This window comes from Danio rerio, chromosome 7 (genome assembly GCF_049306965.1).
Source record: "Danio rerio strain Tuebingen ecotype United States chromosome 7, GRCz12tu, whole genome shotgun sequence".
NCBI classification, from domain to species: domain Eukaryota; kingdom Metazoa; phylum Chordata; class Actinopteri; order Cypriniformes; family Danionidae; genus Danio; species Danio rerio.
This window is the reverse complement of record NC_133182.1, coordinates 17,430,429-17,443,220: the sequence shown is the minus strand read 5'-3', so window position 1 is coordinate 17,443,220 and position 12,792 is coordinate 17,430,429. Positions and strand designations below refer to the sequence as shown.

The 12,792-nt window shown below is 33.4% G+C and overlaps 2 protein-coding genes across 4 annotated transcripts in view; one reads left to right on the top strand and one right to left on the bottom strand.

Annotated features, from left to right (window-relative positions):
• The window catches only part of nitr3d (novel immune-type receptor 3d), a 155,516-nt gene that overhangs the window by 135,564 nt on the left and 7,160 nt on the right, over positions 1–12,792 (top strand). The window lies entirely within an intron of this gene.
• On the bottom strand, positions 2,273–7,842 carry nitr2a (novel immune-type receptor 2a). 2 transcript variants are annotated; one of them, NM_001128791.2, is given in 7 exon segments: positions 2,288–2,492; positions 5,357–5,391; positions 5,504–5,611; positions 5,697–6,014; positions 6,090–6,431; positions 6,669–6,746; positions 7,778–7,836. In NM_001128791.2, coding segments are annotated over 6 exon segments (975 nt in total). In that variant the 5' UTR covers positions 6,709–6,746; positions 7,778–7,836; the 3' UTR covers positions 2,288–2,360.

Sequence of the window (12,792 nt, the reverse complement as noted above, 5' to 3'; positions counted from 1 at the left end):
ACAGCAGTTATAAAACTAGCAACATTTATTATTGTAAGCTGTTTATTGTATATACTTTTTTTTTCATTCAGAGCCAGAAGCCATTGGTCTGGATATTCATGATGATGGCAACCTCACAGCCGGCCTTACAGCCTACACTGTCAAATTCACAAGTTTTACCCATTTTTTTTTTTTTTACAGTTGTGAATAGCATTGCACAACATTGATCTTTGCTCTGTTGACTTTAAATGTTGAAAATTCAACTCTACAGTTTTTATTGACATTTTAGTAGTTTGAAATAATATATAGAGAAATAAGTTTATAAAATAAAAATGTACCGGCAGTTTATTACAAGATTTTTGCAGCATAATATGCAACACCAACCCAGACAATATATCACTTTAAACTATTAATAACAATAATAATAATAATATATTTTATTTATATAGTGCCTTTCCAGAGCTTAAGGACACTTTACAAAGATTGTAACAAAAAGAGATAGTACGAACAGACATTAAAAGAAACAGTAATCAAGTAGACACAAACATACAGGAAGTCAAATATAACAAACTGGAAATACAAAACAAGACCTGAGAGACAAATATGCAGAGTACAGGTTGATCAAACAAAGTGGCCAGTTTATCAAATCAGAAGTGTAGCAAACAAGTGAGTTTTGAGTACAGTTTTAAATTCTGAGATATTATTAACGGAACAGAGTGAACGTGGTAAAGAGTTCCAAGGTTTGGGTGCAATAACACTAAATGATCTGAAGAGAGGCGGTACAGAGGGACAGCAAGAAGGCCAGAGTCAGAGGAACGTAATAAGCAAGTAGGGATATAGGGAAAGGCATCTTGCAAATATAAGAGGGAGCTAGGCCTTTTAAGGATCTAAATGCAAGGAGGAGAATTTTGAATTTAATGCGGTATGCAACTAGGAGCCAATGAAGGCCAAGTTGTTGGAGTAAAGATCAAGGTCACATAATGCAATTCAAAAGCATAAATAAACATGGGGAGAAAAAAACAAACCACAAAATACGGAAAACTGATAATTCAGGATATTTTTACAGCATATTTGTATGCCTCCATGATAATTTTTATGATATTTTTTCACCAGAGGATATCATTTGTATTTTTAAAAAATATTTTTTCCAGTTTGCCTGCTTTATTTATTCTCTATACATTTCACTTTCCATAACTTTCAAGTGTCTTACTAATTGTCAGCAATTTCTATATTTAATAAACTTTCTAATTTTGCACAGTCTAGTAATAACATGGAGAATAATCACTTTTGATTATTATTATGATATAAAAAAATATCTGACATTGAACAATTATAACTAGGGCTGCACATTATGTGTATCGTTTCAGCATTGATATTGCAATGCATGCATTTGCAATAGTTACATCACAAAATAACGATATACATGAGGTCGTAATGGCGGATCGAATATATATCATTGTTGCAATTCTAAGAAATATATGTGCTTTTAATAAAAGAAATACATCTTTTAACTTTTTGATGCATTTTTCCCTCTTCATTTTACCAATATGATATATTTTTAATATATACATATGATTTATTTTCTTGTGATATATCGCTGATATTGTGATCTATCAATATCGTTGGCAAAATATCATGATAAAATCGTATTGTATTACTGTACCTGAATATCTCACTACTTATTTCACTATTATTTATTTATACTTGCAATTTATTGATTCCCTCCTCTACAAGATTCAAAGTTAATGATTTCACTCCAAATAGAGCTATTCAACTCGTCTGCTGAAATTGTATTCATATCGCAATATAAATTGCTGCAAAATAAAACATCGCACTGTTAAATTTTACTTATATCATACAGCCCTAATTATAACAAAGTAAAACATTGTCTAATTACAATTTACCAGAATGGTTAAGTGTACATTGGCCTCCACATCAATTTTGGGCCTTATTTTTATTTGCAAATAACACAATTACAATATAGTTTTAAAAATACATTAAAGCATTTAAATAAATAAATGCTTTACTTACAGCATGGCATAAACAATGTGTAAAATTAAAAGTTGAACCACATCCTACATCCGCATGTGTTAAGAAAAGCAATACAATTACAATTTAATATTGAATCAATCATTGTATTACATATAGAAAACTGCAAGTGCTTGTGTGAGTTTGTACATACATAAGCAGTTTATTAATATTTTGTGTCATTAATTAAATAATTTGTCAGTATTAATGAAGTCATACTTTCAAAAAATAATTCTGAACATTGTTATTTCAGTACCACGGACAGAGGTTTTTAAAACAAGTTATTGCGATGTCACCTGCAAATTAGTTTAAACACAAAGAGTCTCTATATAAGCAAACCCAGACAATTTATGCTACATTTGTTGGCGCCTTGTATGTGCATACATAGCAGTGTCTTGTAGGTTTCTTTCTGATGATTTTCTAGTCGTGGAGGGATTTTGTTGGAAGCTCAAAGCAGCATAATTCAAACCATCAGCGTGATCCACCTGACACAGAACAGAAATTAATATTGCTACATTCACCCACACAAAAACAATAACATATATATCTGTATTCTATATAGGGGTTGTATTCATAAAGGCTTTTCACTCCGTAATACTTAACCCTGCCTTATACCTAGAGTAAACCTCATGTAAAAGTAATCCTGGGCTATTTTGCTTCATGTTTTCCGCAGATTATAATTTATCCCAAAAGTATTTTTGTGGCTTATAAGTATTACCTTTCAAAATTATTGTTTGCATATTTGTGGTGTTAGTGTCATTGATAATTAATCACATAATGATTAATGGCTGTAGGCATTCTTGTCATAATTATTAAAAGAGCAAAAAGTGTTTTTCATAACCGCTTGATATTTTTCTTAAAACAATTATACAGTACAACATGCAGTGTTTTTAAAACTGTTCAAAACACGTTACAAGATTGGCTTTCTTCTTAAGAATCATGTCGTAACACTGTTGCCACTGCAGTGTGGGTTTCATAACCCTGCTTCTAAATTAAAGGTGTGAAACAAACCTGCAAAAAGCAGGCTCTCTGCATACATTTAAACAAAAAAATTAAGTTCAACATTACTCAATTTAATTTGTTTAAATTCAGCTCATATAAATTGTTTGCAGCTACTTATCTAAAAATATTTTTGTAAATCCAATGAGTCATTTTTTTTCAGTGTATGTACAGTGTGCATGTATGTATTTTTATTTGACAGTTCTGTCTGGATCATGAACCTGATTGGCTGGTAGCCGTGATATATATTTAAGTAATATCAGCATCCGTACAGCCTTTTTACCCTTTGTGTATTACTCCGCCCACATACAGCCAGCAACAAGCAGACACTACAGTTTGACATATCACTGCTGTTAGACAGCAAAATATACTTTTGAGGCTTTTTTAGTCGAGAATGTAGTTGTTTAGATTGCAACTAAGCAGTTTATTTGCAAGAATCGCAGATCAAATCAATACTAAACTTGTAAGCACACCTGCCAACACTTCCGTTTTTCATGGGAGTATCCCATATTTCAGACCAGTCTCCCGCAAACATCTGTTTCTATTTCTTTCTAAAAAAAACTCCCGTAATTTTACCCAACCCCCTCTTTAGTACAGTCTGTAAACTAAACACCCCCGGGTTGCCAACTTTGGTACAGTACCCGATCGAAGCGGCCGCCCAAAACCCGCTGCATCCTGTTCTCAACCTCACCCCAGAACACCCCCTCCTCCCTGGTCTCTCGGGTTTTCAGAAACATGTTGGCAGATTAGATGATCTCTCTTTTGTATGTTGTAGTGCTGTATTTATACCTAATTGCTAGCATATTAGGATTGTGTGTTGTGATGGCAGATTGAAATAAGCACAGTCCGCACATGTTTAGCGTTTTTCCTTATCGCAAACACAACAGCAGTCTGGTAATGTTAGTGAATATGCTGTTATTTTTGAGGTTATTTATTGTGAAATCTCGATTGCAACAGAGAAATACTGTAGACTGTAACACTGTAAGAAGATATCTCTGTAGATGAATGGCATTTCATGTCATGTTCAGTCTTATAATCTTAAAGTGTAAGCAAAATCAGCAGTTTTGTCATCACTTTAGACAATTTAGTCATTCAAAAACTAGCTCTAAAGTGACGCTGGTGAATTAGTAACGGCTTCTGCTGTTTTGACGTCAGCTGCAGATGTGAATGAATGGCGAAAGAAAGTAGTTCCTAATAAAAAAGGTTTTTTAGACTCTGTGTTTCATTTTTCTTATTTATATACAGGATTGTGCTGTTGCACTGTTGTATAAACGCAATATCACACTTGTAGCAGTGCAATATGGCTGCAAATCAGCACTGGTGGGACGCTAAGCACTCAGCCTATGACCTTGTGCCAATGCACGCCTCCCAACAGTGCTGATATACAGCCATATCACACTGCTACTTGTGTGATATTGCTCATAAAGTTAGCTACTAGAGTTAAATATTATATATAACGTATGTCACTGAAATCTGGACTGGATGCAGAATATGCTGATCTGAGAACATCTCTTGTTTTTTATACTGCGTATATATATTGTACAGCTTTTTGATGCTTTTTTGATAGTATAGGAGCAATTTCAGTAGAACTGTCAACCAAAAGTTACATTATTTTCATATAAAATTTAGCACAATGAAAATCCATTACTCAATCAGTTTACGTTATGGGAATGGGTAATTTTGTTGTAAAATCTTAAAAAAATATTTAAAGAGTATTAGTTTCAGTTCCTTTGGGTGAAAGTTCCGCAAACTGGAAGTTCAAGCATAATTCAGGTTCAAAAAAGATAGATATCACAGTATAATGTAATGTTTAATTACATTGCTCAGTTATTGGACTTTAAAGAATTTGAACATACTGTTTTTTTGTTTTTGTTTTGTTTTTTAGTTTTCCGAAGCATTTTGAAAACATTTCAAGAGATTGTTCACACAAAACTGAACATTCTGTAATAAGTGAATCTCTTCACTCATCACAAGCCAGTTTGGGTTTCATTCTTCTGTTAAACACAAAATAATTTATTTTGAAAATGTTTGAAACCTGTAATCACTGGCTTACATACTGTAGCAATTGTTTGCCCAACGACGGAATTCAATGGTTTCTGAAAAATAAGTTGCTGTGAATAATGTTGTAAACATGTAATCATTGACATCCATAGTATTTGTGTTTCATTCTATAGAAGTCACTGGTTTACAGCATTCTTCAAAATATTTCTTGTGTTCATCAGAAGAATAAAACATAAAGGTTTGGAACCACTTGATTAAGAGTAAATAGTGGGTACATTTTATATTGTGGATTAATCTTCTAAATATGGAGAAAATAATCTAACAGCAAAAAAGTGTTTAGATTGCTCACCGATAACTGATGGCTCTGAGTGTTGTAAAACCGATCTTGAAGAGAGAATGAGTTTACATATTACAGCTAGAAATCGAACGCTCTATTTAAATTTAAATGGGAGATGTTAACATAGCATAGATAATAAAGAGATGAAATAATACCCACCTTTTTGCCTGTACTTGTGCAATTGTACACTTAAAATGATATTCACAATCATAGATGAAGCTGTTATGATCAGTAAAGCTGTAATCCAATGTGTCTGAAAACATTCACCTGTAGCAATAGAAAAATATAGGCTATATTATTAAAATAAAATACTAATGTTACAGGAAATAATGAAACAAATGTAAATGTGCACCTTTCAATCCAGCTTTCTGCCCATCTCCGAACAGTATTTGTCCACAAGCTGCCACAGCGCAGTAGTAGATGGCAGGATCTTCATCAGTCTTGGGCAGGCTGTAGATGCATTTGTGTGCAGTAGAGTTGAGATCAGAGCTCTTCTCACACTGAGCGCTCCTGTTGTTCTGAGTGTAGATCACTCCTGGAGGAGATTCTCCAGAGCCCTGTCTAAACCAGTAGACCTTGTGTTTTTCTGCACAGCTCTGAGAGATGATGCTGCACTGCAGATCCTCTGATGCTGATCTCTGATGATCAGACTTGATGTTCAGTTCACCAGCTGAAAGTAAAAGAAATAATGACGGTATATTGCTAATTAATGCAATTTAGAAGAGAAAGTGAATAATCTGCTTACCTTTAACTATGAGGTCAGTGCTGTTTCCAAATGTGAAATGATATGCATATGTTATACAATAGTAAGTTGCAGAGTCTGATACTTCTGTGTTTGTGATGCTCAGATTAAAACTGACATCATCTTTTGTTACAAAAAAGCGTTTTTGTTTGTCAAAGTCATTGTCAAATTTGTGATCTACATTTTGAAATGATGAAACGACTGGAAGAGGTTTCTTTCCAACACTTTGTTTGATCCAGACCACACTGTTTCTTATTTCATTAAATAAACTACACGTGAAGTTAACCGTGTCTCCAGCTTGAACAATCTTCAGATAATTCTGAATGTCTGTAGTTTCTGAGCTGCCTAAAATTGAAATAAACAAAAGTTAGTATTGTCTGTGGTAGATTTGGTTTCTTCACCAAGTACAATATAAACATTAAGTCCAGCTTTTCAGTTTGTCTTAGAGTCGCCTTAATGAAATCAATATGAAACAGAATGGGTCATAAAGATTTACTTGAAAATACATTATATTTGGCTTAAAGTGAGTTTAAAACATTTTTAAAGACATTTAAAGAAAGAAAAAGTAAAACAGTTACTTACACTGTAAAAATGTAAGTGTTAGAATCAAAAAATGAATCATTTTAAGGATTGTCGACAAACAAGTTGAAATTAAAATCTCTATATGAGAAAGAGAGAAAAAACATTCAAATTATTGTTAATAATAATAATAATACCAATGATAATATTTATTTTCTTTATTCCAGACACTAGGTCCAATAGTACGAAAGACTGACAAAAACAATACAAACCACACAATATACCTTAAAAAAACACCAGTTAAGCCAATATTTCATCAAAATTGGCTGAAAACGCACCTCAGTAAGGATTTATCAACAACATTAAGGTGCTATTCTGAAAATTCTCCAATCGACAGATAAACTTATAGAACACATTTCTCATCAAAGCAAAAAAATGACCAAACTCTTAATTTACAGAATAATTCACCTGCACTACACCATCTATGTTTTTAGCATCCTCATGCAATCATTGTATGCAACCTGCAGTAAATGGAGACTCACTTTTTAAAAATGATACCACAGAAGCTGTGTATAAAGAACTGCAATAAGTTCTAAAGAGGTTTACTTTAACCTGTTCCGAACACAAATAAAACTTTCTCATCAGCATATTTGCTTGAGCATATAACTTTGACGTCTCCTGTACATATCATTATCATCACTCATGTCTTCAGGAATGTCATTCACTAAGCATTTAACAGTTTTACCAACATTTAAAACTTGCCCTGACAAAAAGAAATCTGTAAAAATCATATCTCTATGTTCTTTGGTTCTACACGTCATGTAAACACTCTTTTTTTTTTATTATTATATTGCACATCATATCTCTGCCCAAAATCTGCTCAAATATTAAGCAGCTGCTGAAAACCAGCACTACTTGGGGAGAAAAGCTATTAATAATAGTAATAATAATAATAATAATAATAAATACATTTAATCAAACACATACCAAGACGGTATGGAATTGTTACTAAACTCCAGAACATCCACTTTAGCTTTATCCCATTGTTGTAATTCACTAACATTAAAATATTTATATTATATGCTAAAATGTAAGTCTTGTTGCTGAAACTGAGCAGATAAAATGTATAAATCAACAAAGAAATAGTAAAGACACTAACAGAAATGACTTACAGTTTTCCATCACAGGTTTGTGACCCCTCAAACCATCTGACATGTTCCTCCTTGATACTGAGACTGAAAGAGAGAAGCGTAAAGAGGTCTGCCTTTATACACACTTCCCTATGCTGAAGGACAGCAAACTGTATCTACATGATTCCACACAAACACTAAAATTACAATCAAATGCATATAAATTGCATATAAATAGAGATGTGTTATAATGGCCTTAATGTGTCAAATTTAAATGCACTGACAATTAAAAAAATAAAACTATTTAATTAATAATTAATTTCCATCCAGCTATGCACTTTACCTTAAGTCACTAGCAGCAGCCTTTGATGGTAAAAGCATCGAATGTGATTTCCTCTGAAAATGGGTTACTCTTCGGAAATTGGGTTAAGTTGAGTTGAAGTAAAGAGTAGGTGGGATAGAGGTCAGTGTTGTGGTTGGAAAAAAACTGCTTGTTAGTATGTTTTTAACTACAAAGGTATGTTGTTATGGGAAATTTACCAGTCGATAAATGAATAATAAAACACTGACAATCTAAAAAGCATGTAAGCTGTTTTTCAAATAATGTGTGGAATTTGGTATTCGGATACTGCAGTAAAATAATAATAAAATTAGGACACCTATAATGCAAAAATCACTTTTATAAGGTGTTTAAACACAGTTGTGTGGCAAAGACATGTGAATATAACCAACCTCTAATAGACAAAAATGTATAATTTATTATTTTTTTTCAGTCTTCAGAAACAGAGGGGGAAATGTCATCAGAGGGTGCAAGTTTCACCCATTAATGACGATATTAGTCCTGTATCGAATATGCCACTATGCTGACACATGGAGCTTTGTTTTAACAATCTAGGCGCAAAGTCTGAAGCACATGGCGCAAAAGCATTAAGGGCCTGTCCGAATACACTAGCTATTTTAAGAATGGAAAATGCTGACAGGGTTGTGCTTATTCTCTTAATGAGTTATGGGTATGTTTTAATGATCACCTGCATTAAACCAATCGGAGTCTCATCTCCCATTCCCTTTAAGAGTCAGTTGCGTCACGCCATGGCACATTTGCTATTTACATGGAATATGTAAGTGGAAAAAACATTTAAACACACTATCTGCGTGAGGATAAAGAACAAGCCTCCTCCATTCGGCCTCTTTTTTACTTTCTCTTTATTTTTACTCTTAACTCCTTTACTTTAGTGGATAAGAAAATGGTGTTTTTCACACTTCACTGAAGACATCCATTAGTCTACATATGTAATTCCCTTTGTTATTTCATTTGTTTAGTTTGACCGTCACACCCATGAGTTCACAGCGTGGTGCAAATGTATTTGCCATTTAAACAATGTGGCGCAAGACATGAAAATTAGGTTTGCGCTGGTCTAAAAAAAAGCAACAGATTGCACCATACAGGTATTGCGTCTTATTGCGCCGGGTATATGATAGGACCTATAGATTTTTGCAGCTCCACCCTCTTTTTTTCTCACATTTAAAGCGACTGTCACCAAAATGGCACAATTTGGATCACAGCCTCAAAGAGGCAGTTTCAAAGAGTTGTACAAAAATATTTGTTGGTTATTTTGGCTAAATCTTCACATACACACTCTAGGGACAACAGAGAACCCGTTTGTGTCTTGAAGAAGGGGCATAGTACGCCCCCTTTAAAATTTATATAAAGCACCTGTAAAAATACAGAATTAAATACAGAACATAATACTATATTTTCAAGTTATTTTTGGAGAAAAAACTGAGGTCACACTTTATTTTAAGTTAGATTGCATCTACATGCCAACTAATTACCATTAGAGTGTAAGTAGACTCTTGGGGGTCACACACCAGAAACGCCGCACCGTGTAGCGGCATGTATTTTAAAATTCTTAACATAGGTTTTCTATCAGGGTACACACACCGGCGCCGCAAGTCAGCCAGACTCAGGACGCTGTTCATATTTCTGCCTCGCCACAGAGCACTGTCTGATTAGTTTCATTTTAAATAGCATACGATTGTGCACATCTGGAGTGTGATACTTTCAACTGTCATGTGCGCGCCGTGTCGCGGCGCATCCGGTGTGTGGTGCCCTTTAGGTTGGGGTTAGGGTTAGTGTAATTTGACATGTACTAGCAAAATTTCAGTTAAATGTCTGTTGAAGGAGTAGAATCAGTAGATAGCATTAGCAGACAGTCTACTAATACTCAAATAAACCATCAAAATAAAGTGTTACCAAAACTAATATTTTGAATAGATGTCTAATTTCTGAAAAGTGTAAGTCTATTTTTGGATTCAGAGATATTAAATGGTAACAAAGTTATACAACGTATTTATTACATGACATGAATAAACAATGAATGATGCACTTATTACAGTTTTTATTCATCGTTGTTAAAGTTAATATATAATAAAAATTAAAAAAGGCTTTCATTTTTAACACACCGCATAACCCAGGATTTTTAATTCTGATAAATAAATGCTGTACACGTCTACTTATTTTTGATTCATGTTAATAAATACATTAACTAACATTAGCTAACAGAATCTTACCATTAAATGTGACCAATTATATAATGTCAAATCTTTTGTTTGTTAAAAAATCAAAGGTCAGTTAAAAAAAAAGCTATTATTCTGCATAGCACTGGAGGTTCAATGTATATAACATGAGTGTTTAAAGCCATTGCACCACATCAGAGGCCCTTACTTTTGAAGTCATTTGAGCCACATGTTTACCACAAACGTCCACAAGCACATGCATCGTCAAACTGATAATAGATGAACAAAAAGCAAAACCTCATGACTTGATTTTTAGACTGATAAAAAAAAACCTGCTAGTCTACTACCACAAATCCCAGAGTCAAGCTTAAACTTATCTTCTGTCTATAAAAGGAAAAAACGTGATAAGCAGAGCTCCAGTTAGAGACCACAGTGTATGACATCATTTCCTGTAGAGTAGCTGACAGGAAGACAATGCTCAATACAGACTGAGAACTGATGTGGTGAACATCAGCGGAGAAACAATTCACTTTAGCACTGACATAATCGCAACAAATCTCAAGAAAATCAAAAATATTTAAAGTTTATATTAAGTTATTTGGAGATACAGTTAAAGTCAGAATTATTGACCCTTCTGTGCAAAAATATTTTTCAAGAAATTGTTTGCTTGTACCTGCGCACGCTTTGCAAGTTTGACAATTTTCCAACCACAGGACTGACCAAGTGTTGTGCCTTCACACCTCCATCTGAATCAAAAACACACATGCACGTTTGTCAGTGTCAAAAATAACCCTCCTATGTGCACTTTTTCCACTAACCCTCATTTTAAAAAAAAATGTGTGAAGTAATAAATAGAGTAATATATCAATTTTCTATTTTCAATAATTGATTAGTGCTATAACAACAACAAGAAATTATAAAATAAGCATAAACATATAAACTCATGATATATAATCATGTAACCCATGATATATTTACCATATAACTCATGATATATTTAAAATATTAAATTGTGTTCTCAAGAATAATTTCTTGCTATTTTTTTTTTTTTTTGCTAGATTTAAATAATGAAGCCTTTGTATTTGCTATGACCTGCATTACATGCATGATAAACTTGTTTTTTGAATCAGCTAGTAATTCCTATTTATACGACATGACTATTGAATGCTTGCATCTAGTTGGTGGGTAAACATTTCAAGGTTTGCAGTTATTTTCAGAGGATCTCACAGCTAAAATAGGTCCAGATAGGTCTTGACCATATTACTGTTCCATATCACTCTGCTGAATGACTTCAGTTCTATCACCGTCAAAAAAATTTTTTAAAGGCTTTATATGAGATATTCAAGAAAATACAACATCTGAACTGAATGTCTTTTATTGTTTTTTGCAATTAATTCAAAACAAATATTGAATGGGCAATATGGGCTTAAAATGATAGCATAGGATTATATATATATATATATATATATATATATATATATATATATATATATATATATATATATATATACACATACTTACATACATACATACATACATACACACGTACACACACACACACACACACACACACACATACAAAAGTTCTGTCTGGTTCTTTGATTGGCAGATAGCCATGCGATATTTTGCAATATCGGCACTCGTACAACCTCTTCACTCTTGTGTGTTAGTCTGCCTACACGAGTGGCAAGCAGAAGACTACAGTTTGACAAATATTCTAGCTCTTACACAACATAATGTACTTTTGAGGCTTTTAGGTGGCAATTGTAGTTGTTTAGATTGCAACTATGCAGTTTAATTATAAAGATAATGCCCATTTAAAATATTTATAACTTTGGTGGTGCATCGGCATCTTGAGCAGAGTAAAGACAGTTGACATTGTCCATCCACAACATGGAAATGTTGTATGCCATTAGAGGAGAAAACCTCAGCGCAAAAATACAATCTACAGCTGATTAAATCATGATAAACCAGGTAAGTGGCATTCTAAGTCGATCTCTTTATTTATACCATAGTAATTGTAGTGTGTTGAGTGTGAGAGAGACATATTAGGAATGTATTTATTTTCTGTTGAGTTTTGTGTTGCGTTACTTTTTGGTTGACCATTTGTTTATTTCTAATGAGTCTACCGTTTTTGTTACTTCAGACTAGTTTAGTAAAAAGAAAGAAAGAAGAAATGTGTCACCTGTTTTGTCATCATTTTAGACATTACACTAGAGAATCATTCAAATATTAGCTCTAAAATGATGTTGGTGAATTAGTATGTGGATGACAAAAGAAAGTAGTTTCTGTGGCTGATCTGGTTACAGCAGGCCATGGGAGATGTTCATCTTCCCTTTCATGTTCATCAAACCAGTCTGTCACCTGACTTGCTGTTTATTGGTGCATTATAACATCCCCATGACTAATATCCACATAGATGATGCTAACGATACATTAGGGCTTGCGTTTATGGATTTACTGCATTCACTTGATGCAGTAATGGTCAGTAATGGATAAAGAAAATTCTTGGTCCAACCCATCGCTTAAAGCAGGGGTCA

Bases quoted from the DNA above. Each gene is read 5' to 3' on its own strand.
- nitr2a (XM_073907168.1), bottom strand. From the start codon at position 7,820: ATGTCAGATGGTTTGAGGGGTCACAAACCTGTGATGGAAAACT. The intron at 6,432-7,777 runs GTAAGTCATTTC...TTTCAATTTTAG, and splicing joins CAAACCTGTGATGGAAAACT to GCAGCTCAGAAACTACAGAC. The intron at 5,612-5,696 runs GTGCACATTTAC...CTATTGCTACAG, and splicing joins GCAGAAAGCTGGATTGAAAG to GTGAATGTTTTCAGACACAT.